The sequence below is a fragment of the Hipposideros armiger genome, unplaced genomic scaffold (assembly GCF_001890085.2).
Source record: "Hipposideros armiger isolate ML-2016 unplaced genomic scaffold, ASM189008v1 scaffold_167, whole genome shotgun sequence".
Taxonomy (NCBI): domain Eukaryota; kingdom Metazoa; phylum Chordata; class Mammalia; order Chiroptera; family Hipposideridae; genus Hipposideros; species Hipposideros armiger.
This window is the reverse complement of record NW_017731517.1, coordinates 54,859-81,284: the sequence shown is the minus strand read 5'-3', so window position 1 is coordinate 81,284 and position 26,426 is coordinate 54,859. Positions and strand designations below refer to the sequence as shown.

At 51.1% G+C, this 26,426-nt stretch overlaps 1 protein-coding gene across 1 annotated transcript in view; it reads left to right on the top strand.

The window, feature by feature from the left end:
- The window catches only part of LOC109387710 (pecanex-like protein 2), a 146,904-nt gene extending 122,196 nt beyond the window's left edge, over nt 1-24,708 (top strand). The window contains exons 7-13 of the mRNA XM_019651795.1: nt 827-939; nt 13,869-14,013; nt 14,507-14,737; nt 15,271-15,545; nt 16,154-16,338; nt 21,793-22,241; nt 23,721-24,708. Coding sequence (XP_019507340.1) covers nt 827-939; nt 13,869-14,013; nt 14,507-14,737; nt 15,271-15,545; nt 16,154-16,338; nt 21,793-22,241; nt 23,721-23,894 — 1,572 coding nt within the window. The 3' untranslated portion in view covers nt 23,895-24,708. The remainder of the gene's footprint in view (nt 1-826; nt 940-13,868; nt 14,014-14,506; nt 14,738-15,270; nt 15,546-16,153; nt 16,339-21,792; nt 22,242-23,720) is intronic.
- The last annotated feature ends 1,718 nt before the right edge of the window (nt 24,709-26,426 follow it).

The following is a 26,426-nucleotide window of genomic DNA, read 5'->3' as shown; positions in this document are numbered from 1 at the left end:
CACCGGTGCTTTCCTCTTTCCTCAATTGGGTTATGACATCATTTTTCTTGCAAAAGATACTTTGACTTTAAATTTCTTCTGCCCTTCCACCCACTTAATTTAGTGGTTGAGGTGGACTTACAGTCACTCGGGGGGCTCCTCATTTTAGGGAAAACAGAAAACCCTCATTTGAACTTGATTCCTATACTTCTCCTCTCCCTGCTAGACGTGGCTCTCCCCTGCTTTGCTCAGGATTAAAGTGGGCAGTGGGCAGTGGACAGTGAGGTGGGCAGTGGGCAGTGACAGTGTCAACGTGGGCAGTGGACAGTGTCAACGTGGGCAGTGGACAGTGTAAAGGCGGGCGGTGGGCAGTGACAGTGTCAACGTGGGCAGTGGGCAGTGTGAAGGCGGGCAGTGGGTAGTGTGAACGTGAGCGGTGGGCAGTGTGAAGGCGGGCGGTGGGCAGTGAGGTGGGCAGTGACAATGTGAAGGCGGGCGGTGGGCAGTGTGAATGTGAGCGGTGGGCAGTGTGAAGGTGGGCATTCAATTGACTAGAAGTGCTGACCATCTTTATGACCTGAAGTGCCATATTCAAAATCCCAGGGAGTTAGGTCAGCAGCTACGTAGCAGCCTGCCTCCTCTCCTAAAGTAGCTTGTTGGTGAAATGTGTCCCCATGTCCATCCCCAAGAGAACCTGCTTCAAGAAGTAGAGCATCCCCAACCCCTGGGGACCAGCAGGATGACAGCAATGGCTGCCTTAAAAGCCGCCTGTGACTACACTGGTGATGCTGTGCTGTCGCTTTTGACCCCTGTGTGCCAGCTGCACTAACACGCTTTGCTCTTCCAGCCTTCGAAGGCCCTGGACAGTGACGAGGACTCTCCGTTAGTGACCCTGACCTTCGCCCTGTGCATCCTTGGGAGAAGAGCTCTGGGAACAGCCGCTCACAGTGTTGCGCTCAGGTACCTGGGGAGGCGGCTGGGACAGGCACCAACACTGCGTGTTTCTGACAGATTCTTTCCAATCATTTTCTTTACTTTAAATTTGGACTGCTTATACTTCTTGCAGATAGTGCTTTCTACGATAAATCATGTTGGGCCTGCGAGTAGACTTTCTCGATCACTGTAGCCTTCTCGAGTACAAGATTTGGAAATGGCCCTAATGTGAACTGTCAAAACCCCGGAATTCTGGGTACAGGGGCTTGAGCGTTACAAGGGGCCTGGCAGATTTGCTGGGAAGATTAGATGAAATCATGCATATGAGTGCCTAGCAAAATGAACAGTATCTAGCAATTAATGCTCAATAAATGTTAGTTTCCTTTCCCTGTTTTTTTCTCACATCTGTGCTCTAGTCTAGACCCCACTCTGCCTGTCTCTGGGGCTTTGATTCATAGGAGACCCCTTCTGCTTTTTCAAACTCTTTCTACTGGATCATCTCCTGTGTATGTAAACAGCCAGTTTCTCCTCCTGAAGAACAAAAATAAAATTAAGCTCTCAGCTCTCTCCTGGCCCTTTCATCTTCCCTCCCTGTCACTGAGGTCTTAGCTTGCATTCACAAAGAGCCCTTGACCTTTCCATTCCCGAGACTGCTCAGAGCCCCGACTGCCCCAAAGCCGGTTTGCCCTGTGCGCCTGGCACTCTGGACAGACTGCTCTGATGAATTTCATCAGTCACCTTCTCGTCCTCCAAACCAGTGGCCATTTCCCCCCTCCGATGGCATCTACACTGTGAGCCATGTTCTGAGCTCTGCCTGTCCATCAGAGTCACCCAATTGTGCACGTGAAAGTCTCCTGAGGGGCTTTCAAATCTCCTGGTGCCCAGGTCCCCACCGATTATGTCAGAACCTATGTGGGTGGCCCGCGCACCAGGATTTTTACAGCTCGCCAGGTGATTTCAGCTTGTAGCCAAGGTGGAGAATCATGCAGAACGAGGGAACCTAAAAAAAGAAAAAGAAAGAGTTGTATCTAGCCTCCCTCCTTGGTTTCCCCTCTCCTTGGATTTTCTTTGGGGTTTCTGTATTGTATTGTTGACACGATGCTGTTAAAAGGGGTCCTTTAGATACTTGACTGGAGTGAGTGTTGTGTTATTAGGTTGGATTCCAAGCTTCTCAGGGGCAAAGCCCACTTGTGTCTTTAGAAATCAAGCCCATGGAGATTGTTGGCTGTGTTTCCGGATACCCTTCCTGCAGGGGACATAGCTGAGACATCACTGGTGGCAGCTGTGGAGAGGCATCACCAGCTGTGTATTGTGAATGGATAAGGGTGAGGTGGTGTGACTGACAGCTCTGGTCATTTCTCCCTGGAGGTGTGGTCTTGAGTCACAGAGAGGGGACGGTAAGGACCAAGGTAATAAGAATTTGTGGATTAGCTACTCTTTCCACTCCCACATCTCAGAATGTTATGATCATCTTCATGGGCGAGAAGGGCTACCTGACGTACCTTAAATATTGAGTTCATACTAATGCCAAAGGGATGACTTCCCGGAATGGGGACTCAAGTCCTGGACCTAGAAGGTCCGTGGCTTCACATAGGAGAGAATTCACATGAGAGCCAATACAGAGCTTAAAGTGAAAGTAAGTTTATTTAGCAGAGAGTGAGTCAGAAAAGGCCACCCCCAGACCAGACAGGGCCTCGGTCTCTAATTGCAAGTGGAAGAGAGAACCCCTCCCCCCATTCGGGTAGGGTTTACATGTATTTCTCATTTCTATGGAAAATTTCTTGGTATGGGGAAAAGGAGGAAAACGGAACAATGGTAAGTTTATCTTTCACTTCTGCGAGGTGCCAGAAGGATAGGGGCAAGTTTATCTCTAACTGTTGTAAGGTTCAGCCTGTGGCTGGTCTGTAACAGGTTTCATTATGGGAATCGCCATTACAATGGAACCTCTTTGCTCAGTAGGCCTCGGACGGTCTGCTCTGTGTGATTAACGTCTGCCTGAGTTCTGTGTCTTGGAGCACAGAGGCAACAGGCTTGGAATCCAACCTCCTAGTTCCTTCTGTAAAAACACTTCTGGTGCCCCTTCTCTATATGAATACCTGCGGTAGGAAATACCCTGGGAGGAGCCCACGGACCCCCAGCCTCCCTTCCCTCCTACTGGGCTCAGCCTCAGGCTAGACCCAGGCAAGTCCCTTTGTAGTCTTAGTCTGGGACTAAATCTGATGGCTGTTTGAAAGTCTAACAGAAGGCTCGTACGTGGGCCTTGTAACACAGGAAGGTGTGGCTTAGAGACAACGCTGTTTGAGAAGGGCTTCAGAGGATGGGGGGCCTGAAATCACAAAACGAGTCTTCAGATACTCAGAGCATCCAGGCAGGTAGGTATTCTTTGGTTTGATCAATCTGAGGTTTCTTTAATAAATTTCAAATTTCCTTTACAAATTGCACATGAAACGCTTCAAAGATTTTAGTCTTTCAGTTCCAATCTACAATATTTTCAAAGACCTCTTCACTTTTGTTCTTCATGTGACTCGTTCAGCGTCCTGAGCCAGGTGTTTCTTGCTTGGTCTGCTTTATTTATTTTTTCCTTGATTAAGCACCATGCTTACCAGCTGCTTTTTTAAACCTTGTCTGGATGGGATTTCCTTTATTTCAAACAGTTCCTCATACTCCATGGCAGCTCTGCGTTTTCCAAACAGTGATGAGATGAATCTGGGAACACTACCCCTGGTATTCTAGGGGAAGATGTGATTATCGGGGACTGGTTCACTTCCCTGAGAGGTCGCACAGCACAGTAAACCCTGCACCGAGCTTTCATTTCAGTCTTTGACTTGCAAAAGGTAATGGATTTGACACGCTGCCCCAGGCCAGTGGTTCAGGGTGAGGTCCATGAAGTTCTGACTTCCTCGGATATGTCATGGGGGACAGGGAGGGCCACTGTGAGGGGGAGGCTGGAGCCTAACAGGACCCCCACCTCTGCTTCAACCAAACAGCTGTGCTCTACATTCCATATGCTAGAGTTCAATACATGGGTTCCCTTGCAAAAAATGGTTCCGGACCTCAAAGAAATTTTAAAACATAATTTTTATAGATACAGTTAAATTGCTCACCAAAAAAGCTGTCACAGTCCATATTTTCACCAAGAGTGTTGTGGCATACTCTCACTAATGCTGGATATTCAGTCTGTTAAACTTTTCTAGTCTCCAGGGTGAAAAATATCTCATTCTTATTTGAATTTACATTTCTCTTATTCATAGTGAGGGTAAGAATCTTTTTACATATTTATTGGTCAGTTATATATATTTTTTATGTGAATTGTCTGTGCACTTATATGCTTTACCCATTTTTGTTAGGTACTTTCTAGTTTTTAGGAGCAATTTGTAAAATTGCTAAAATACTTTCTAGCAAGGTGCTCCTTCCTGTCTTTTATAATTATTTATAATATCTTTTTAAATTTTTTATTTTACTATTTCTCAATTTTGTGTCCTTCTTAAACCTGTTTTTGCAGCTCCAGGGTATAAAAATACTAGCCTCTCCTTCCCTCTGATACTTCTGTAGTTTTATTTCTTTCAATTTCGTTTCTGAATCCTGTTGGGTCTTGGGATTTGATTTGATTCCACTTATTAGCTACCTTGTTACTGTTTCATGGATTCTGGCAAAGGACATGAGACGCCTGGGTCAGAGACAAAGGACTTTATTGCTCACAGCAAAGCATCAGCATATTTGTATCAGTTTCCCTGGCCCCCAAGCCCACCAGGTTGTGGGGTGAGTTTAGGGAACCAGCCATTTTATAGCAAAAAGTGATGCTACTTAACCCTGCAAGGATGCTCGCTGCAAGCACAACTCCACGGAGCAGCCTTGCATTCATGGCAAACCCATAGGATGTGTGGGAGAATGGGACCCATAGAATGCCGGCTCCCAACAACTCCACAGAGAATATATTATATCTTCATACATGGTGGGAGCTCAGGATGCCAATGTTTTTCCCAAATGGATAGCTGATAGTTCAATACTGTTTGCTAAGTAGCTCATAGTTGCTAAGTAGCTCATAGTTAGTTAGTTAGTTAGTTAGTTAGTCAGTCACTTAGTTAAAATCACAACAAACTTGAAATACCACTTTTGCCACACTCTACATTCCCATACATAATGATGTGCTTCTCAATTTCCACTTCTGTTAAAGTGGTCAATTTCTCTATTCTTACAACAAAACCATACTGTTTGGTTTAGTAGAGTGATGCATTGTTTTGGTATCTAATAAGCTCAGTCTGCTGGCCATTATTTTTTTTTCTTATTGGTTTTTTTTTTTAGATTTTTTTTTTTTACTGGGGAATTGGGGGAAGGGGGACAGACAAGTTGCTGTCCTTTTTGTTCTTCAGTCTCATTGTGGAGGATGTTGCTTCACTGGCCCAAGTTGGCACCATCATTGCGCTCTTCCCGGGCGAGGCACATCAGTCGCTGGCTCTGGACGGCCTCTCACGGCGGCTGCTGGCCGCTCACGCTGGCTGCTGGCTACACACGGTAGCCCATGGCAACCCATTGCAGCAGGGGCTACAGCCTACGCCGTGGCCAGCGACTCACGGCAGCCCAGCTCCAGGTTGAGCTGTTGTTCACCATCTTAGCTGTAGAGGGCAGTGTCACTGACCCTCATATGTGGGATCCGAACCGGGGTCCTCTGGTGTCCCAAGCCAGCTCTTAACCAACGCGCCACTCGGCCGGCCCTTTTTTCTTATCTTTCATAGTTTCTTGGCAGGGTGCTATTCTTGCTCATTTTCTCCTCAGGTAAAATTTAAAATCTTTTGTTGGAATTTTGATTGAGACTGTAATGAATTTACAGATTAATTTGAGAAAAAATGGACATCGTTTAATTATATGGTGTACTTTGCAATCATTCTGTTTTTTTAAATGTCTTTCAATAAAATTTTGTTATTTTTTTGAGATTTGTAATCTCTTAATGGATTTATTTCTAGGTATTTTATAGTTTTGTTGTGATTTTGAGTAGATCTTTTTTGCTATCACATTTTCAATTTTTTTATATTGCCTTTCTTCTGGGTACCTCTACTGAGTTCTATTATAAACATAATATTTCAATTAATTTTCTTTGCTTTCCTGGTAGAAAGACATACTTGCCACTGATGACAAGTTTGGCTTTTTCTTTTCTATATCTATAACAACTCTTTTTCTTGTTGCATTGGCTATGACCTCCAGTGCAGTGTCAGAAGTGGGCATCTGTATTGTTTCCTGTTGCTGCTGGAACAAATTACCACAAACTTGGTGGCCTAAAGCAATACAAATGTATTATGTTACAGTGTGGAGGCCACAAGTCCAAAAGGGGCTGCCCTAGGCCAAATCAAGGTGTCTGCAGGGCTGCGTTTCTGCTGGAGGCCCTGAGGGGAGAGCCCGTCCCATTCGAGGGGCTGCCTGCAGTCCAGGCCCGTCCTCTGTCTTCAGAGCCAGCACTGCAGCCTCTTCAAACCTCTCTCTGACCCAAAGTCTACTTCTCCCACTTCCCTCTTTCACTTAGAAGGACCCTTGTGATAACCTTGGACCCACCCCAGATAATCCAAGATAATCTCCCCATGTCAAAATTCTTAATCAGACCTGCAAAGTCTCTTTTGCTCTGTAAGGTAATATGTTCACAGCTTCCAGGATTAGGGAGTGGACATCTGTAGGTCCATTATTCTGCCTATCACAGCATCCTCGTCTTAATCCAGCCATTAATGGGAACAAGTGCCATACTTTCAGATTAAAAATAAGGTTTTTAGGTTTCTATTAGACCGTTTTTATCAAGACCGGGAATTTTCCTTCTCTTTCTAACTCGCTAGAGCTTTTATCAGGAAGGGATATTGAATTCTTTTAAAATTGGGGGCACACATTCCGATGATATTCTTCTCCTTAAATCTATTAATATAATGAGTTACTTTAATGGAGTTCTTCATCTTAAATGATAAGCTGAGTACAAGTGCACAAAAGAGAACAAGTCTATAAAATGTCTTCAAATAAAATAAAATGTCAATGTGCTATGGCGATAGAATGTCTTAATATGGATGTGACAAGTAAACACTGATCATTTTTGAAATTTGGAGTTTGGGGAATATCCCCTTTGGAGAACCGTGACCCCCACTGAAGAAAGGCATACAAATATAACGGGATGTTTCAGTAGGAAGTCAGAATATTTTCACAGACCCCAGAGGCTAAGAGGTGGCTCGGTTACCGTCTTCAGGTTCACGGAAGGTAATGAGCAGATCCTGCCAGTGCTCTGTTTATATTGGGTTGTCAAAAAAGTCATGACATATTTTTTCTATGTTTTTCGTCACAAAAATGCGTCATGACTTTTCCAACAACCCAACAGATAAAAGGTTAGGACATGTCTGCATTTTATAGCAGCAACATGTTTGCTGGAAGAAGAAATTTTGCTGATTCTTGGACTAGAATAGCCTTTCAAGAGGATAGAAACTTTCAAAATAAATGTAATCTTGAAAAATAATAGGCAAACAGGCCAGCCAAAGATGTGCTATGCCAAGCCCTGTGCTGGAGGCTGAGCTCTGACGTGTGGCCTTATGGCAGGAGTCTGAGATTGCAGCCACCATTTATCCACCTCTCACCCACAGTGGACAGAGGAAAATAGTGCTGTTCAGAAATCCAAGACATACTCTCAGTTCCTCTTCCCAACCTTCTGTTGGAGAGGAGGCCCCAAACGAGGGCCAGACATCAGACTGGATCGTGTTACAAGATTGAGGGCCACTCGCCAGACTGGGGTTGGAAACTCAGAAATCAGAATCTAAAGAGAACTAGATAAAGAAAACATGATGTAAGATTCTGACCTCGGAGATTTCAAGTCAGGTCATCAAGCTAAAACCAGAATCTTGGAGCAGGGGGAAGTATATGAGTCTAAAGCATGGAAAAAGATTAGAGCCTAGAAAAATGAGTGAGAATTTCTGGGACCTTAAATGGAAGCACTGTGGGAAAGCCTGCTCCTGCCCAGGCCTGGTGTCTGGGCCCCGCTCTGTGCCCCAGGCCCCTGGCTTCTCTGAAATGTCTGCACATCGGTAGGAGACACCCAGGCTCTCTGGTGCCTTGAGCCCCAAACCCCATTGCACCTCACAATTGGGGTGCCTTGGTCAGAATATAGACCTGGGCCCCTTCCAAACTGCCAGCTTAGAACCTCTGGGAATTGGGTTTGGAAATGTACTTCTTGAACAAGCTGCTGGTGATGGGTCCTTCGGCAGCCCGACGGACGCTGGTCCCCAGGCTGCCCTTGGGAAGCGTGGGCTCTGGATAATAGCAATCGATCCCATTGGTGCGGAGGCTCAGGAGCCTAGACCTTCTGAGTGGTAAAACGCCAGGAGGGCAAATGTATGTTTTAAAAGTTCATCATCAACTCTTGCCTTTGAATTATTTCTTGCTTGGAGATTATTGTTTCACAGTTTATTTGGAATTTATTTGAAACAGTGTCACTGAAACCCTTTAGCTACGTGGTTGTTTTCCGATCATGACATGAGATTCTGTGATATAAACATCCATGGTTTATAGCCAAGGCCTGTGTCTCTGCGACATACCAGTTCAAGGTGAGAAGAAGAATAATGATCAAGGTGAACACCTGCGATGTCCTGCTATGTACTGGGGACGGTCCTGAGTGCTTTATGCAGCTTGATGCATATCATCCTCTTTCAAGGCATGAGAGAGGACGAGGGAGGCACTGTGACTGGCCCTCAGACTGCCCCCGGCCCGTGTGGACATCTCCCTGGGTGGCCCAGCCACTCCACGGCACCCACCATTTCCTCCTCACCTCCTGAAGCTTCCTTTGTTGATGTGTCCTGTTCTGGGGTGTGTTGCCAAGAGCTGCCAAAAGTGCCTGCTGATGCCTGCATCATGGCCCCCGAAGCTCACTGTGGCCTGTACTGGGGTGGCACCTCGTCCCCTCCTGCTGGCCCAGTGCCCTTTCCTATAGGAGTTGCCACCACCTGGCACTCTGAAAGCCTCAGCAGTTTTGGAGACAGCTTCTGCATCCTTCAGGACTCAGGTGTGGGTCCCAGGGGACAGATGAATGCTGGATCCTGGAGTGTCCTTAAACCACATGTATGTATTCAGTCCCCCATTTAAAGAGATTCTTAGCAAGCCCCTCACCCAGTCTCCACACGCCCCTAGACAGGCTTGATCCCAAGGATGAACACAGGAAGAAATAGATAATGAGGATGAGAGACTTGCCCAAATAACCGTAAGTATCAAGGCCAAGTCTGAAGCCTACATTCGGAGCTCCTGGCTCCCATCCCTCCAGCCCCTCTGGGCCATATGCTGCCTCTCTATGAGGCACCTGAACTCCAAAACCAAGTACCTAGGAGTTCCTAGAGGGGTGCCGTTGCTGTCTTTCCGAATGCCCTTTACCAGGTAGGAGTTTGCTGGCATCCAAACCAGGGCCAGCAGGATAACTTCCTGGATAAAAAGCGCATGAAAGACTATTAATACATCATCAGTCCAGGGTGTGTACACACCAAATAAAAGCTGGCAGATTGCAGGTGACTGACCTCAGGAGGGTGAGCCGGGGGTGAGTTCAAGAACTACGCTTTTGGAGTATTTTCACTGTGTGGGTCAGCTGGAGCCTTCAAAGAGATTTGTTCATTCTAACACAACCTCAGAGCTGGTCTGTAAGAAGACGACTCCAGTTACACGTTTTCAGTGCAACTCTGGTTTCCCCGAGAGACAGGTAGCCTGGAGGCCACCATGGGTTTGCTCCCGTGCTTCCAGGGCGTGGCGTGACACACAGAGTATCTGCTCCCACCTGTCTCGTCCTTTCTCAGCTCTTTCCAGCCTGTTTCCTCGTACGTGAAAGGGTTATAGTAATACACCTGTACAGGCATCCAGGAGAATGAGATGAGCTGATGGAACCAGTAGTCACCTGCAAACCTTCAGGAAAATATGACACTGTCCTTTCTCCCTCTCTTCCATTTGCTAAGAGGTGGTGCCAGTCACCTGGACCGTAGTTTTTGTTTTGGAAACTAGCAGGAGTATGAACTGTGATAGCAGTTTGTATGTGGGTGCTGGAGTCCACAGAGGGAATAAAGTGTGTATGCCATGCCGTCCCCCGGGGAGGTGCTCCCGAGCCTGGGATACTGACGTGGGTAAAGAAGCACATACTCTCTAAATATCTCCGTTACTGATCAGCGAGCACAGGAAACCACCTGCAAATCACACGTGATCGTTTCATGTGTTCTACAAGCTCCCCCAACGCACTGCAGCAGAACTATAAATGCAGAGGATGCGGACCTGTTTGGGAATTCACTAAAATGAACAAATCATTGTCCTGAGGAGCCCATTGTGAGTCCTATGAAAACCATCTCAGCATTAATGTCGCTTCCCTCTGAATCCTAAGATCCATTAAGTCTGGATCTGAGACAGTGACCTCAATCGTCCATCCCTAAAATCTGTGTCCTCTGGTGGTCCTCTTGTTTTTCTGGAAGAGCAGTTTCTCAATAGTGCACAATTGACACTCGGGGCTGCCTGGGTCTTTGTTGTAGGGGGCTGTCCTGTTGTAGCAGCACCCCTGCCTGGCTTCTCCCCATTGGATGCCAGTAGCACTCCCAGTTGTGACATCCAAAAATGTGTACAGACATTGCCACATGTCTCCTGGGCAGCAAAATGGCCACCAGTTGAGACCAGTGAGTGAGGATGCAGGTTGATAACTGGGCTGAGCTGGTCAGTGATTTTGAACAAGAGTCAGGCTTAAAGGGGATAAGCAACCTCTGGCTAGATTAGAGCTGTGAGGACTCCTCTGTGAACAAAGAAAGCTGACATACAAGAGAGGGAAAACAACCTTTGCTTCAATTGGCCACCCTCCGATGGCCATTGCCGTGACGGGTGAAGACTGAGGATGCTGACATGGGCTGGACCTGTTAAAGCATAAACCTAGGCAGCCCTCGAGCTGCAGAATCGTCAGGGGACGATAGGAGCAACGGCCAGAGCCGCAAGCCAGAAAATGGCCATTTCCGGGAATGCTGTGAACAACTGTGCGTAAGTACTCATGGCCCCAGCCTCCCGTCTATACCCCTCACCAGTGGTTATGGCTGGGTCAGGAACCAGACAGACAAAAAGAACCGGGGTCAGTACAATCAGAGTCACTGAGACCCGCTGCGTGGTCATTGGTGTCTGCTGAGGGTGCAGGGTCACTGTAAGGCAGAGGCTGGCACATCCTTTCCAGCACACACGCATGTGCACACACACACACATGCACGCAAACACACACATATGGACATACACACACACACACGCACACACTCAGCTAAAAAGGCAAGACCACTGCTCGAGTGCTGAGTAGAACAAGGACTAAGCCGGCAGATGGGGGGCAGGGGGCCAACAAGGAAGCAGCGCAGACCCGCTCCGTCTCACGGACTCAGGCGCAGGCTGGTGCCATACATGTGTTCTTGGGTGGAGTTGTGCCTTTTTCAGTGAAAAAGAAAATGCACTCAAGTGCCATGTACGTCTCACGTTAAGGAGGAGTGTTTCTAGAGCGATTTTTATTTGTTAATGTTAGCACATATGTGGCACTGCGTGAGCCCAGCATCTGGGCACCGCACCCTTCCGTTCTGCACGTGTGGATGTGCTTCCCTACCACACGACGGCACACGCGTCAGGTTTCTTCAGGGGCCGGGCCTGTCCCCTACGTAACCCCACGCAACTGGACATGGTCGTCCCTTCACTGCTGATTGCCTGGCCAACAAACCCCATGACCTCTGCGACCTCCATGGCGCCAGGATGACAGGGTCTGCTTCAGCGTCCTGAAGTGGCATGGGGGAAGGGTGGCAGGGGCAGGGGAGGCGGCTATTTTAGTCTCCGGAAGGCCAACCTTGGCTGACTCAGATGGAACACGGTCGCCCCACTCCAGCTGTTGGCCTAGGGGTGAGGACTCAGTAGAGTCTTTAAAAGACATGGTTCTAGGAGGCTCCAAATCAGAAAAGTGCTGCAGGCCTCCTGGAGAGCGGCGCTCTCTCTACCCCCACCCCCCCACACACACCCTCCCCAGCTTGTCACATCCTCATCCTTCTCTTGAGGATAAAGGCAGATAATGAGACACCTGACTTTTCAGATGCCTTTACCTTTAATGTGCTGGGGCCCAAACCCCCAGTCTAGCGGAACTCTAATTAGGCTTCGTTTGCGACACTGAAAATCATTTTAATAGAACAGCATTAAGCCCCGCAATGTGTCATTTTTCTCTGAAAATGGAAAGGACAGGTAGAGCAGCTGTTGTTGGGGGCCTGGGTGGGAGGCCAGCACTTTTGGAAGCTCTGTGGCGTGGCTCCTGCCCCACTAAGTGGGCCGTCTGGTCACCTGTGCTGCCCCTGAGCGGACAGTGGGCTGGGCCTTGAATTCCTCGCTCTTCCTGTGGTCTGCGGATAGATCTCTGGGTGTTGGGTATGTCCCTTCATCTTCCTGTGCCACCGTCCCCACCCCTACACCTAGAGGAGCGTTTTCTCTTGTGTGCAAGCAACATGGCATTTGTGGTTCTTTCCAGAATAAGTCCCACCCGTGTTTTCCGATTTAGCTTCCCCTTTGCAGTACTGAGCTCCTATCTCATGGCAGGAGTATTTTCAAATGTCTTCAGTGGAGAGCAGAGAGGCCTCTGGGCACTCACCCTGCTGCAGCCCAGCTCTGCTGTCCTGTCTCCTCTGTCACTCCCCTCTCAGTGCCTCCCAGGCTGTCCCTAAAGCTCACAGCCCCAGGGAGTCTTTGTTCTGTGAGGGGGAGCCTTTCTGGCAAGGCTGCCTCCTGGATCTCTTTCTGGAAGGTTTCAGGCTCCTCCAGGCCACAGCACCTGAGCCTCACTGGCCTTTCCCACAGTCTGCTATGACCTGAAGCCTGGGCACCTCTCTCCAGGGACCCCTACACGGAAGTTAATGACAGTGGTACATTTCAGCAAAGTGCTGAAGTAGCAGTCAGCGCAGCTGCCATGCGCCGTGTGGAGGCAGAAGCCTTGCTCAGCGAGCCAGCTAATTAAATCCTCGTGAGCAGTCTCTCGGAGGTCCCCCTTCACGTATACTTTCCTGCTAGCAGCCTGTCAGGGTGCCGTGTCTGGTGCTCGCCCCCTAACCACCTCTCAGGGGTGTCAGAGGCCAGGCTGTTGGAGGCGGCTGCGAGCGAGCCTATTAATGCAAACAGGAAAAGAAACGTTCAGCTCTTTCCCTCACGATGCAAGATGAGTCGCTTACCCCCAGGTTCCCTATGTGCCCCCACAACGTAAAGGACGCAGATCACGAACGATTCCGTGAGTGACTGCTGTGTCCCCCACCCCGACAATGCTCAGTTACATGCAGGAAATGGATGCAAAGAAGGAAAAACTTAGAAACGTGAGAACCGGATGATCCTGAAAAGTCTGTGGTGGTTCGTTTCAACCCTCTCTCTCACGCTTCTTCCACTGGCCATTAAAAAGAGGATGGACTGGGAAATGGGTGTTCTCTGAGAATCTAAATGATCAACACGAGATTTCATTTGGTCTCATTTTCTCTCCATATTGTAGAATCCAATTTTTTATGATGAGTAACATAGCCCAGAAGTGACATCTGGAAATACAAAGGAGAAAAACCAAAGCACCTGGGCTGAGCCTCAGTTAGCCTGTCACCTCCTGACAATGGGAGAGCGGGTGGGACCATTGCAGTAGGTACACCTGTATGTGGTAGGCCAGTTCTGACCAGCGTCTCTACTGTCACACTGAGAGGTCAAGTACGTCAGTGTTTCCTACAACTACTGCCGAGGGCCATCACACCAGCTGTCCCAGGGTCCTGTGCAGGCTCTGGTTAGGCGTACGGTGCAGTGGGACAAGTCCGGGGCCACCTTCCTTTTCCTGTCGGATCAGCCTAAAGATAATCAGTATCACTTGTGACGTTACAAACAGGAGACCCGGCCCTGGCTCACAGTGACAGGACTCTGAACACTGTTCAGTGTGAAAGAAGAGTAAATGGGACTTTGTTTTACAGCCTGGACTCTTTCCTGTATGGTCTTCACGCGCTCTTCAAAGGCGACTTTAGAATAACAGCACGAGATGAGTGGGTGTTTGCTGATATGGATCTTCTGCACAAAGTTGTGGCTCCAGCCATCAGGATGTCCCTCAAGCTTCACCAGGTAAAACTCCATTTTGTAAAAAAAAGTCTGAGCCGGAAACATTAGGAACGAAGATAAGCTTTCATAAATAGTGTCCCCTTTCTTGGCATGACGTAAGTGAGTGGGTTTATTACTTAGGTAACCAAGCACTGAGGCCATCCGGGTAGTCTTGACATTGGCCAGTGGCAATCTGCCCTCCAGAGCTGCTAGGGGATATTCCACCAGGATGGAAGAGGGCAGTTGGCCAGAGGAAATGACATATCAGAAGTGCTCAAACGGTACCGAAAAGTTGTAAGAACCCAGGCCACGCAACTCTTGCCCTAAGCATGTCCCAGTGTTAGGACCACAGGACGAGGCGCGTCCTCTGTCCAGGTCAGGATTCACACAGAGCCGTGGAGAGGGAGACGCGGACATGCACTTGGCCCTGCCGGTCACTGGCCCAGTGGCTGTGTCACTCATCCAAGCATCAGCTCCCTGGTCCCACCGAGCCCACAGGTGGACTTCTTTCCCCCAGGACCAGTTCACGTGCCCCGATGAGTATGAGGACCCAGGGGTCCTCTACGAGGCCATCCAGTCCTTTGAGAAGAAGGTGGTCATCTGCCACGAGGGCGACCCGGCCTGGAGGGGCGCGGTGCTCTCCAACAAGGAGGAGCTGCTGACCCTGCGGCACGTGGTGGACGAGGGCACCGACGAGTACAAGGTCATCATGCTGCACAGGAGCTTCCTCACCTTCAAGGTGATCAAGGTACAGTGGCCGCACCTCCCAGTGGGCACAAGTCTCCTGGCGGGGGATGTGTGAGGAGCAGCAGAGCGGTGGTTGGCACTGACGCCTGAGTCTGTGCCGGCATCGTCTGTTCAGACACAGCCTCAGAGGGGCGCTGGGTGGCGAGGGCTTTGGCAAGAAGTCCTGGGAGACACACATACAATACAGGTGGAGGTCAGTATTGAGCCTGTCTTTTAAAGACTTCCTAGTTCTCTAAGATACCAGACCTTTCCCTGATAACCTATTTCTGGGCCCAAGAACTTCGTCACCTATAGCTCTTCCTTTCATGTAGCTTCAAACCATCGCGCTGGAACAAAAACTCGCGGCCTCCCTATTTGCTGTGCATTTCCCATGAAAATGGCATCATGTCCTCTTGGAGAACGGCCATTCCGCTTGGCTACAGACAGAGCTTTAGGCTGAAGGGTCCTGGTCTGGATACTCAGCTCCAGAGCACTGCTCACTCATGGCAGGTAGAAGCCCACGACGGGACACACACTGCCTGCTTTTCCCCATAGGTCAACAGGGAGTGTGTCCGCGGGCTGTGGGCCGGCCAGCAGCAGGAGCTCATATTCCTGCGGAACTGCAACCCCGAGCGCGGAAGCATCCAGAACAACAAGCAGGTCCTCCGGAACCTCATCAACTCCTCCTGCGACCAGCCGCTGGGCTACCCCATGTACGTCTCCCCCCTCACCACATCCTACCTGGGGACCCACCGGCAGCTGAGGAATGTGTGGAGTGGGCCGGTCACTGTGGACAGCATCAGGACATGGCTGCGGACCAAGTGGGTGAGGTAGGTCTCCCAGCCAGGCCTTCCCCTGGACGCTGGGGGAGGGGACGTGGAGAGCTCTATGGCTTCTCTTGGCACCGGTGCCATCCTGTTGCTTTCTCATATGATTAACGCTGCCATCCCAGGTGTCCTCGCAGTGGCAGGGCCGCAGTCAGTGGGGCCCATTTCCCGCACGCCCCCAGGCTGAGTTCCCACACGGCCTATGGGGTCGTTAGGCCCAGAAGCCCCACGTCTGTTGCAGGGAGCCAGCCCGGGACCGCCCTGTCACTCATCTGTCATCCCTAAGCCTTCTGCCTTGGTTGTGATTGTGTCTCTGGTTAGTGGCAATGAGTTCTAGAAGTTTCACCTGCACGTGTGAGAGCTCCGTCTCAGGCCTCCAAGCCCAGGGTTCTTGTGGACGGTTGAGACTGCAGCTTACTCATCATGGCGCAGGGTTTGCATTCATTTTACACTGAGGTTTGGGGACCCACAGCCCCTCTGTCCACTCGCATCCCAGGTGTGCTGCTCGCCTACGGAGTGTGCCTTCCATCCTGACTCAGCGTGGGTGTGCGAGGCGCTGGCGTATTAGGGATGTTTGGGCGAGAACCTTGGGGCCCTTCTCCCTCCTACAGAATACGGAAGGACTGCGATGCTGGCCCGCGCGCTGCTGGCAACACTGAAGATGTGGATGGAGCGGGGCGGCCATCCGCAGGCGGCAACAGTGCCCCGAGTGGGGAGAGCCAGGAGAGCAGCACAGAACAGCCCAGAAAACAGGGGGCCCACCACTGGTCACCCCGGGAAGGGACACGGAGGACAGGTGGGTGCAGCGGGCGCCTCACGGTTACTGGTAAAGGCTTCTTTGGGCCCAGTGACCAACGTCGTGGGCTGTTGTCATTCTAACCTCTGAGAGTGCCTTCTTGTAAGAAAAATCAGTATTGGGACAAAGGACGCCCAAAATTTACTGACTCTTGTACGTTCTGCTCAGGAAAATCTCTCTATCTCTTAGATTCAGCTTTTATCCTTTGCCCGGGTCTCTCCATTACCTCCGCCAGCCAGCATCTGTCTGTCCATCTGTCCAGTACTCCTTCTATCTCATCTCACTCATCCAACGATGACTTGATCATGTGCCTTTTGTGGCTGGCTGGAGTAGCTCTTGATCCATGGTGGCGGCTTCATCTTTCTGCAAATTGGTCCCCACCCCTCTCCGAGTCTGTGGTGGCACAGACAGGCCTGTTACCCTCCCTTTCCTGCTGCTAATTCTCACCTCCCTCCATTATACCTGACATTTCAAAGGGAGAAGGTGCCAGCAGACGGGAGTGGAGGACGTGCCTCGGTCAAGTTCGGACAGAGTTTAAAGTTTAAAATTACATTTAAACTCAGGCCCGCCTAGTTAGGCTTGACCACGTGCAGGGGAGGCTGGACTGGGAAAGGGAGGTGACCCTGAGGGCTCACAGGGCACGTGCCAGGCGGATGCAGGAGAGACAGATGCTCTGCCCTGGTTCCCGCCAGCACAGGGCTGCTTGGCTAGGTGGTTGCATCCTTGGCCTTCACGCTTCCTCACCATCCAGAAGCATTCGGTAAGTGCCTGCCTCTCCTGCCAGCTCTCCACCAATGAGTTAGCAAGGGACAGTCCTGCCTCGTGGAGGTGCCCAGAGCAAGGCTGAGGATTTAACTGATATAGTGAGGATTTATTCCAACATGGGCAGGATGGTGGGTGGAGAGAAGATGATAGATAGATTATAGACAGATGATAGAGCTAGATAGATGACAGATGATAGGCAGATAGATAGATAGATAATAGACAGATGATGGAAGGAAGAAAGGGAGGAAAGAAAGCTGGTTGAAGAGAGGGGTGGTTAGGCAGACGGGCAAAGCAGTCGGTATTAGCTGCTCGGTGGGGAAAGGGCCCCCTTCCCTGACCAGGCCACCTGCCTGACCCTGAGCAGAGCACCTGCCCAGCCAGAGGCCACGGCGTGTGGCTGGCTTTCAGGCAGGGCTCTCTCATTGCTTAGTTAACAGTGGTTATCGTAAGAGAAATGGAAGTTTCAAAATCACGTAAGTGACTTCCCAGATGGGAAAATTTAAGTAGGTTCCAGATGGAGAAATGCCTGGGCATCTGGCGTTTGCTGGTCAGGTGGCTCGTCTGAACCAGAGGGAGCCTGGAGCGAGGGGAGTGGCCGGAGGGGCGCAGCTTGTGGAGGTGGAGACAGGTGGGCTGGAGCAGCCTTGGCTTAGGGAGAGGCCTCGGCCCTCTCTGACCAGCAAGGCAGCACCAGAAAAAGGAGAAAAAGTGTTTTCTTCAATGAATTGGGGTGATGAGCGTGTCTCCCATTCACAGCTGAGGCCGGGCCAGCAGCCTCCCACACTTGCGTGACATGTGTCAGAGCAGGGTGTCCCAGAGCCCAGACTACCTATCAGTTCTGCATCACTGCTTTTTAAAACTTCCCCCATCAAGGGCACTCCTGGCTTTCCGTGCTCTCCAAGGTAATGAGGCATGGCCAGCCCACCCGCGGCTGGGCCTGCCCCGGGATCTGAGGCCAGTGTGTCCTGCTGGCAACTTTAGGAAGCCCCTTGCTGCTGCTCCCGCTCTCTCTGTGAGCTCAGCTCCTATTCATGGCATCTCAGCCACCATGAGAAAACGCAGTAAGAAGCAGCCGCCCCCAGTGCCCAGTGTGTGCCAAACGCAGTCACTTCATCTTCACTTGAGTGGCTCTAAGAGACAGGCACTTTCCCTGTCCTCATCTTTCAGCTGACAAAACTCGACACAGAAGTTAAGTCACTGGCCAGAGTCACCCAGCTAGTAAGTTCCTGATCTGGGGTTCAAACCTGGGCAGAATGAGCCCAGAACCTGCAATCCTAACCGCCGCACAGGGTCCCATTACCTGGGTTGGGATGCTGCCTTTCCTTGTCCCCAAGCTGGCAAGGAGCTAATTTGCTCCCAGCCCTGCGTCTGTGGTGCTGGCAGTGCCCCTGCCCGCCTGACTTCATCCTGTCCCCTGTTGGCAAGGGCTCCCCTTACAACTGGTCTGCCCTCTGGCCCACAGCAGGCAAAGATGGTGCCAGTTCTCCCTGAAGCAGCCAGCAGGGTTAGTTTAGGTCCCCGCTGTGGGCAGGGGGAAGAAAGGGGACAAGGGGCAGCCACAGGTCCCTCCCCTTGCTCAACAAGCTGACATGCCTGTAGAAGGAAGCACTGCACTCTGGGAGTTTTCTTGAGACTGGTTCCCCTGCAAAGTCAGAGAGCTGGGAGGAGAGAGGGGAGATGGACTGAGGCCCCCGCTCCCACCCACTTCATACAAGGGAAGCACCTCTCCCTTACGCTTCCTCTCTAGCTATTCCTGCAGCCCTGACAACTGCACAAAACTATGCAGCTCTTCACACAGCGCCTAGAGGGCTGTTACCTTATGTGGGTCAGGCCATTCTTCAGATTAAGAACAGAGTTGGCCCTAGAAAGTCGGGGTGGCAGGGTACAGGGCTTCCTAACCTTGGCCATTAGAACCCTTTGGGACCTAGAGGCTGGGACCTTTGGGGCGGGAGCTGGGAATGTGGTTGCCTGGCTGATACAGTTCTGCAGGTTGGCCCCTCATGCCCCCTATTGTCAGTCAGTGTGTTGTGTGTTGAGCCTGTAGACGGATGCAGTTGTCATCCGTCACTTTAGAGCAGCAGGGTGAAGGGTGGACAGGGCCATGTGATGCCACGTAAACAAACAGGACGGTGTGCTAAGTCCCCTGCCGAGGGAGTCCTGGGGGCTGGAGGTGGAGGGCCTGACTCTGGGCCGGACACGACCCAGAAACTCGGCCAAGCAGCAACGAAGAGCGGGTCTGGAGGGCGAACGTGAACCAAACTCTAAGATCGGGGGTCTTGTTTTACTCACGGCTTAATTCCCAAAGCTTAGTTCCCATAACTGGAGACCCAACTGCTCCCTCCCTTGGGCCCCCGCCAGGCTCTCAGAGGACTAGGGTCCTGCCTGAGTCTCCACAAGCAGCCCCCCCCCGCCCCCAATGTGGGCCACATGTCGTGTGCTGCTCCCAGAATGCCCAGCACATCACCCCCGGCTGCCAGTCACTCAGTGCAGCCTCAGCTGTGGCCCGACAGACAACCTGCAATCTTCTTGCTGAGGTAAACAGTTATGTCCCAGCTGGAAGGGACTTGGCCTGCCTTGGGGAGACTGGTGACCTACCTGACAGCAGTTAGGAGAGGAAGACTCCACTGTCCTCTTGGTGAGGACCAACCTGTCAGGTGACAACCAAAGACAGAGGCACAGTGCCAGGATAATGAACCGAGAAGGATTATTTATGTGGTATTTCAACCAGGTTCTAAGGAGGTTTTCCCTGAAAATGCCCAGAATTCAATAATGAAATAATTGGCAAAGTTAAACGAGGAAGCAGTGGTCCCGAGCAGCACAAAAGCATTTAGCGTGGTTTGCTCACTTGTTCCATGTGCAAAATTAAATTTACCAAAAAATCAAGAGCAGCAACAACAAAAACAACAAGAAAACCTGAAGCAATGAGGGTGGGCGGAGGTGGCCTCGTCCTGCAGAGAACAGAGACCCTTCCTCTTTGACACACAGAGGGGTCTTTGTCCCTCTCCTGGAATGCACTGGGAAGCCCCCACCGCGTCCGGGTGGTCCTCCATCCAGCATCAAAGTCGCTGACTTGCCGATGATTGTGGAGCAGTTTTGGACAGCAGTCAGCGCTACGGTGCAAATCACAAACAGATGCTTGGCCTCGCCAGACTCTGAATAAACTAACAAATCGCCGTCTCTGTTCTTAATTCTGATTCGTCAGGGCCTCTTTTTTCCTCTCTAAGAGTAACTTATTCAGCTATTCAGCAAGGACCGTCCAGATGGGCTCGGCTCGGGTGAGAGCCCCATGCCAGGGGCTGCCCACCCTCATCCCAGGGAGGTAACACCAGCTTTGTGGAGCTGAGCAGCACCATCAGTGGGGGGGTGGGCACCCTAGCTCTTAGCAGACACAAGAAAGATCCAGGTGTGAACAGCATGGCCCTCTGGAAATGGGCAGCCACCATCCCGGTGGCCGCACAGCACTGAGACCAATGTGAGGCGAAGGGCCCTTCCAGCCAGTAAGCCACTGTGGGCAGGCAGGCTGGAGGGACCCTGGGAATCTCTATATTAGCATCTGTTTCCTAAGGAGCTCTCTCAAAAGATGTGTGTCTTCTCAGGGGGTTATTCTATAGATGCACATAAATATTCTACAAACCCCGGATGCACAATTAATAATTTAAGAATTTGGGTGAGGTGCAACTCGGGAAAATGCAATCCTTCTGGGTGCCCACCCTCCACCCCGTTTTTATGGATTGAATGCCTAATTGGAGTGGCTTCAGGGGATATGCCCATAAGGCATTTGGTAGAACTGCGATGTCACAGGCTGCTTCCTTCAAAATAGTATTTTAAAAGTCGGCCCTAGTAATTATAGATGCTTAAGTGAAGCAATTCGGTGTTCTGGCAAGCACAGGTTCCCCCTCTAACCGCTTGGCCTATAGAGCTGCAGGGTGGGTCATGCACAAGACACGCCCTTTAAGTCGTCCCTGTCCCAGAGACTTGGACAGGACCAGATCTTTGGGGCAGTCCAACCTCTTTCGTCAAAAAATGTCTCAGCAAGAGCTGGGGCCACGAGCTACCCTGCAAGGAGGGACAGCTGGCACAAGGAGCTGGAGCCACGCCAGGTGATGGCTGTGTCAGTGGAGGCCTGGGGCTGGCCAGTGACACGGCCTGCCCGCGGGGGACCTGGGAACGCTTCCTCCTCAAGAGCCCGAGCTCAAGGGAAAACTTTTCTACAACAGAAAACAAAGGCCGCAGCATGAGGCTCCACCCTCCCTCTCCCCCTTTTTAAAAGCAACTACAAATGATAAAAGCCTACATGTTTTCCGTTTATCACTGCTGAGGGGAGGAGCACAGCAACGTGGGTCCTGAGGCAGGAACGAAATCGAATTTGCTTGATGGGGGCGAGTTATGTGGCTGGTATCGTCTGGTCTGCAGGGGCGGGGGTTTCCAGGAAGGTGGGGTGTTAATGTTAGAGCAGGAGAGTGCTGGGCGAACCGGACAGGTCCATCACCCTGGCCGCCGCCCCCGCACCGACACCTCCCACCCCCGGGGCAGCCCCTCAGGAGAGACCCTCAGTGGGGCTGGCAGCTCTCAGGCCAGCCTTGGAGGTGGTGGCCGCACCTGGGTCCTGAGCCGAGGAAGAGCAGGCCGCCCCCCTCACTGTGCAAACTCGGACATTGCCACGGCTACCTGTTCTGCTTTCTTTTAAAGGCAGGAGGAAAGGAAGGAGTCAGTCTGTCCAGGCACACGGGGCGTTAAGCCAGAGGCCGCCCATCTTGAGTTCGTCCGGCCCGATCTTAGAAAGCCACCAGGCCTTCTTGCAGACGTCCTCGTCGGTCCACGGACTGGCCCCGAGGCTCTCGGGCAGCCGGCTGTCCTTACACACCTCTGCCGCGTCCCTGCACTCGCAGCCCCCGCCTGTCACCACCACCGGCCACCTGAGCGTCCGCGAGCGAGCCGAGGCGCTCATCAGGTCCAGCCTGGGCTCCTCCACCAGCTCCACCCTGAGCTTCCTCTTCGGCAAGAGGAGCTTCTCTAGCGCTCTCGTCATCTCCGGCCTCTCGGCCGCAGAGGGGGGCAGCACCAGTGACACCCAGTCGTCCAGCAGCGTCAACATCATGATGGGCCCCTCAGCCCGCACCGCCAGCCAGGCCACACGGGTAAGCGGCTCGGTGGGATGCAGGGCGGGTGTGTGGGCTCCTGGCCTGATGGCCCCCGGCATCTGCCTGCAGATTCCCGCCACCGTCTCCACAGTGACAGACGGCAGGTAATTAGACAAGAGAGCGTTCGGCTGCGTTCTGACGCAGCCCAGATACGTAGCTCACGTCCTGTGGGTAATAATACCCAGGTGGGGTAATGTAAGAGTTCACCAGTTGTCACCTGAGCCCTGAGCCCAGCGCTCATCCACACAGCAGAACATGTGTCACCCAGTCTTTTCACGTTATTCTGGCCCCAGAGGACACACATCAACACTGGAGTTCGATCACCACAGATTTCGCCCACCAGATCTGATTTCAAAGCTGCCGAGATGTATTTCTGCGTATTTACTTCTAAGTATTTAAACATTAAAAAGGAGAGTGTCGAGGACTTCCCCCAAATAAACTGTGACTCATCCAGAGTTGTGAGCTAGCTGATGTTAGATGAACACGTGTGCTTCATAAGTAAGTACATACCCAGCAGTTCTCCGTACTGTGGCAGGGAGGGGAACAGGCGCCATCGAGGCAGACCTCGTGTCAGATGGCAGACTCCCCACGCTCCTTTGGAACATCGGCACCTGGTCCTGCCTAAGGGTGCAGTGCCTGCAGGTGGATGGTGGGGGTGGGGGTGGGGCCCTTCCTGCTTCCCATGAGAGAAACCCTCTAGGCAGGTGCCTGCCCCAGGGGGAGCAACGGGGCCGTCTTCAGCCACCGAGGAACCGAGGCTGGCATCAACCTCCCTAAGAGCCCGGGGCTGCAGCAGTGCCGTGCCACCTTTGGGGGGGGGTGTTCTGTGGGCTTCCTGGAGCCCCCCAATCCCCCAACCCCATCACACCAGCCTAAGACAAGGAAACTGGTTACTTTCAGGATTATAACTCAGTTTAGCTAAATAACTAAATGTATTAACAAACTTCCTTTTTTTCATTTCCTCAATAAAAACGCACAGGATATCACACCTTTCTCCCACCCCAACCTGTGTTTAAGACACACTGTGGGTCTAATTCGGGGATTCTGGCAAATCCTCTTTCCCTCCAGCTAGGATGACCAAGCTCTTGGGACTATAGGCATCCAGACTAAACGGCCTCTGGGTGCCTGTTCGGGGTCAAACCTGCCGGACTCAGCATTTATGACAGGGGCTAAGTTTCTATGAAGTGACACTGACCAAAACCTAGGAAATCCAGGCACACACATGACCTTTTACCCAAGGTCGTCTTTCCAGCACGTCCAGGTTACCTGAGAATAGGTCCCATGTTCAGAGGCACCCCTGCACCCCCATGTTACATCCTCTGTCCATCAGTCCTCCAAGGCCACCCTTTTTGTCTTCTGTAATCTGACCGACTTCTGGTTTAGTACATAGGTTAGTATGCAGCCAGTGTGGTAGTGGTCAGAAGTGGCCACACCTGTTTGCTGAGCGATTTGCTTCTTCTCTTTTCTCTTCGGAAGCACTTCTCTGAGCCGTGTGACTCCACCGATGGTCCAGAGCAGAGGCATCTCCGTGGCCGCCGTCGGGCTGAGGCCGTGGCCTCGGGCATCGGGGTGGTCTGCAGAAGAGCCAGCCAGGAGGACATGGGCCTGGATGACACGGCTTCCCAGCAGAGTGCCTCCGATGAGCAGTAGGCGCACGGCACTGTAAGGGCCCCCACCGTCAGGGGACAAATCCCCACGGCTTCCCCTTTTTCTCCCTTCTGCTCCCCAAAATATAAAGAGCAAATATTGCCATCCACATGAGGCCCTTCCTGTGGAAAAATGAGAGCTGTTGTGGATAACTGAATAACTTTATCTCAGGATCTTGAAAACTATTTCACACGATGAAAAACAAAAACAAAACCACCACCTGACGCCAGGCCTCCTACCCGCCATGCTGCTCCGAGCGCTCACTGCACCCAGGGCTGGCTGGAGGGAGGCACAAAATGCTTTCCAGAACATGAAGATCCAAACAAAAGCCATGTACCATCTTCAGTCCACTGGGGGGGGGGGGGGGAGCACATATATAACTCTTTCCACCTGATGGAAGTATGACAACTGCATGTTACCTAACTGGCGTTTCATAGCATCACACCACCCCCAGTCCAGTGCACTACGGTTATGCTCATGCATAAAGAAAATCTCACTTCTTTATAATATTTATGCAGATGTTAAGTATAAACCGGCGACAGCTTTACTGCAAGAAACGTGGTAGTGCATGCAGTCCTGTCCACCATCCTTGTGCTACAGCCAGCTGTCTCAGGAGAGGGGAGTGTGGGTCTGGTCCAGGCCCACACTGAAGCCGGAAGCTGTCCTGGGAGGACAGGACGCTGGGCAGACAGAGCTGGCCCCGCGCCCCGCGCACCGGGGTGACCCACAGGACCTTCCACTTGTGCTCCAGGCCAAGCTGTCCCTACTGTGTCACCTGCACAAACCTTTGTTTTGGGAATTAAAAGGTTTATAGTTCTTGCTGTGTCCAGTTTGAGTTCTGCGGAAACTGTTGCCATTTCTATAAAATGAATCTGTGAAAACAACATTTGGGCAAATTCTGAGACAACTTTTCCCATAAGATTTCCATGGGGTAGAGCAGAAAGATGGTCCCTTGCTGACAGGAGGCAGGGGATGGGCCCCGGACACAGCCCCTCAGGGAATGGCATCCGTGACTCACTGAAAAGACCATGGTTAGAAATATTGAATTTGGAAACAGTCTTACAAATTTCAACGTTTCTAGGACTTGGCAGTGTGGGGACAGGGAGGGTATTCCACACAATTCCTTACAGCTTGGAAGTAGACGGTAATATGTTTTTTTTTGTTTTGTTTTGTTAAAAAAAGAATTAGCAATCACAATAGGTGGGCTCTATAGTCAGTGCAGAATCCTCAGATCAGCAGCCCCTAGAGACCAAACTGGGTTACTCCCAATTTACATGCAGGTGTGTTTGTCCAATGAGGAGCTGATCTAACCTGATGTGGTTCTCCAAGTTGGTCAAACCAAACTCGGCTGGAGCTCCTGCAATCTTGGGCAACTTTGTGGTCAAGCCCCCAGGGCCATATGGCAGGTCCTGGGCTGTGAGTGTGGCCTCCCCATGTAGATGTCTCCTTGAATTTAGTAAGAAAAATGACGCACAACTGGCCACTCCTTATGCGTCCGGAAGGAAGAAACAGAGAAAGCCAACGAGTCCTACAGAAAGTGAAACCTCCTGAAAGCTGCGAAGCTCACCTGTAGAGAAATGACAATGCGGATGATAAGGCCAAAGAGCCCTAGGGCGCCAGCTTCTCCTTCCTCGGGAGATTCCCGGGCTCCTCCGACTGCTGAACCCATCCTTATCCTAGTGCAGCCTTTGGGGAGGCAGGGGGTATGGAAATGTGTGGTTTACCCAAAACCCACAACAGCAGACACGAATGTAACTGCATCGCCAGTGAAGGCGGAGACTCAGCTGTCAGCCGGTCCGTGTGCGCACGTCCACCCACAGGTGCGCGTATACTTCCACCCACAGGTGCGCATGCCCGAAAGGGAGGAGGCTGTTGGACTCGCCTCATGCCTCTTTGAGGCTTTCACCGATGCAGTCATGGGTTTTTTTGTTGTTTTGTTTTTTGTTTTTAATTGTGGAAAACAACTTTTATCTTTACAACTCACAAGCTTGTTAATTCGGTGTTCAGCCCGTTGGCTGTTTATCAGAATAGTCTTTGAAAAATACCGTATTATTAGCCCCCATTTAGAAGAGATATTCCTAAGGTGACAGTTTTTGCCAGTTATTCAAATGTTCTGCCAGCATACAGCTAGAGGGTTATTCTCTGCATGTGGATACTGGCCAAAATTTCCTCCTCTAAAGATAAAACTGTAGTGCTTGCTTTTATATAAATCATGTGGCTTTCTGGCATTATTGATTCTAAATTTTGCAGTGTTTAAACTGTCTGGCAAGTAGTTTTCTGAAATCATTCAATACTCCCAACTTCTCTTTGCCCATAAAACATGCAATGCGACGCCTGTTCACTTAGGCCCCTCCTCTCCAGCCCCTCTGCCTTTCCAATTGTGTCCCAAGTCACCGAGCTTCAGGGACATAGGCATGTCATCAGCAGGCGCACGCGCGGGTGCACTCTCTCCCCCCCGCCGACACCCCAGACACAACCTTGCATGAACACTGAGACAGACAGAAACAGAAAGGGGTGCAAGGCCCATTCCACTGT